The sequence below is a fragment of the Stegastes partitus genome, unplaced genomic scaffold (assembly GCF_000690725.1).
Source record: "Stegastes partitus isolate 25-593 unplaced genomic scaffold, Stegastes_partitus-1.0.2 Scaffold1846, whole genome shotgun sequence".
NCBI lineage: Eukaryota > Metazoa > Chordata > Actinopteri > Pomacentridae > Stegastes > Stegastes partitus.
The window spans coordinates 13012-14730 of record NW_007579577.1 but is presented as its reverse complement, the minus strand read 5'-3'; the positions used below and the strand labels follow the sequence as shown (position 1 = coordinate 14730).

Below are 1719 nucleotides of genomic sequence, written 5' to 3'. Positions count from 1 at the left end.
AAAAAAAAAATTACACGTTTAAAAACAAGCACGACAACAACCTTAAGCAAGGCGTCCTCTGTCTTCTCCGGATTCGCCTTCAGCGCCTGAGCAGCGTCCATGATGGGAACAGGCATGAAACGAATGGTGTAGTTCCTGATGGAGAAACAGCACATTTTATTCCTTCATGCAACTACAAAGCCAGGACAGGGCTTATGATGGTGACTCAGCTGTAACCAACAGCCACGTGATGACAATTCACAGACTTTTAGGTTGAAGCAGGCCGTGTTTACACATAGAATATACATAGAAGGCAAGTATAGAAACAAATTAAGAATGTAAGTAGTAAAAACGCCTGGTAACGCCTGTGACTGTGGGAAATGTTGTACATGTTGATTAAATTGTTTTAAAAATAAATTATCATAGAAACATAACTTCTGTTTACTTGTTTGTATGATTTATGGAATTTGAGCTGCACAAAATGCATTTTTGAGCTCATTTTACTTCTAAACATGGTTGAGCTGTTTAGATAGATTGTATATTGCAGGGAAAGTGGGTAAAAATGCAACAGGAACAGAAAACTCAGAAACTGCTAGGACTTCAGAAGGTTAAAATGTCTAACTTTACAGCAGAAATGAACATATTTACAGCCTGGTACAAAAAAATGCTCTTGCTCTCCACAGCTAATGTTGCTGACAACTGTAAGCCTTAAAGTTTTGCATCGTTAATGGCCTGGGTGGCAAAGAGGATTCTGAAAATGAAGTAACATGAGGACAGGGGAAGTGAAGAGAATGCAGTCTTCATCTGACTAGTCAAACCGTACAGAATGCAACAACACCTTCTTGGACTCTTACATAAACACGTTACTTCATACTTACTTCTCCAAAGCAGCAGCTACGTCCTGCAGACCCTGAGGACTGACATTGTTTCTGTCCCACACTAACGTCCTGTAAAGAGAAGCACATCAAATGGTTGGAGAAAAAAAAACAAAACAAACAAACACAAAGACACATTTCGGTGAGTGTGCTCTGCAGCCTTGTAGCTTTAACAGCCACTAAACTGGACTTCTGTGATTAAATCTGAGAAAGACACCTGAGCTTGGTGTTGATCTGCAGAGCTTTGGCCAGCATCTTGGCTCCCATGTCACCCATGGAGTTCCCACTGATGTCCAGTTTGGTAAGAGAGGTGTTGCTGCCCAGAGCGTTGAGGATGATGGAGAGGTCGGACTTCAGCTTGGAATCCGCCAGGGACAGCGAGGTCAGCGGCTGCAGTCAAAGAAAAGAGTCATTTTACAGGCAGGTTGTTTTCCAGATGTTAATATGATGAAATTAATGACACCATTAAAAAGTTGTTCCAATTAGGGGAAACATAAAATGAGCAAATGCTTCCTAGATCCTGAAAAAGATTCACTTACTGACTCCTCCTCTTGAATCATATGAACAAGGTTGTCGAGGACCTGAGCCACATTTCTGCAGGAAAAATATGTTACAGTTTGAAAAACAGGCAACTTGTACGATACCACTGTGTTCGACTGTTTTTTTCTCGTCAGTCACCCACTTGGATTTGATATTGTTGAAGTTTTTGCCCAGTGAAAGGTGCCTGATGGAGCGGTTCTTGGCCAGCCAGACGAGCAGAGTGGTCAGATCCATATCCAAACCTGAGTGTGGAAGCACAGAAACATAAATGATTAGAATTTGAGTCAACACAGCATCAACTAAAATGTTTAAAAACTACAAAACT

At 41.1% G+C, this 1719-nt stretch overlaps 1 protein-coding gene across 1 annotated transcript in view; it reads right to left on the bottom strand.

Annotated features, from left to right (window-relative positions):
- The window catches only part of LOC103372867 (leucine-rich repeat-containing protein 16A-like), a 33325-nt gene that overhangs the window by 22426 nt on the left and 9180 nt on the right, over positions 1-1719 (bottom strand). The window contains 5 exon segments of the mRNA XM_008302627.1: positions 42-135; positions 858-926; positions 1072-1244; positions 1394-1448; positions 1537-1709. Of these exon segments, the coding sequence (XP_008300849.1) occupies positions 42-135; positions 858-926; positions 1072-1244; positions 1394-1448; positions 1537-1709 (564 nt within the window).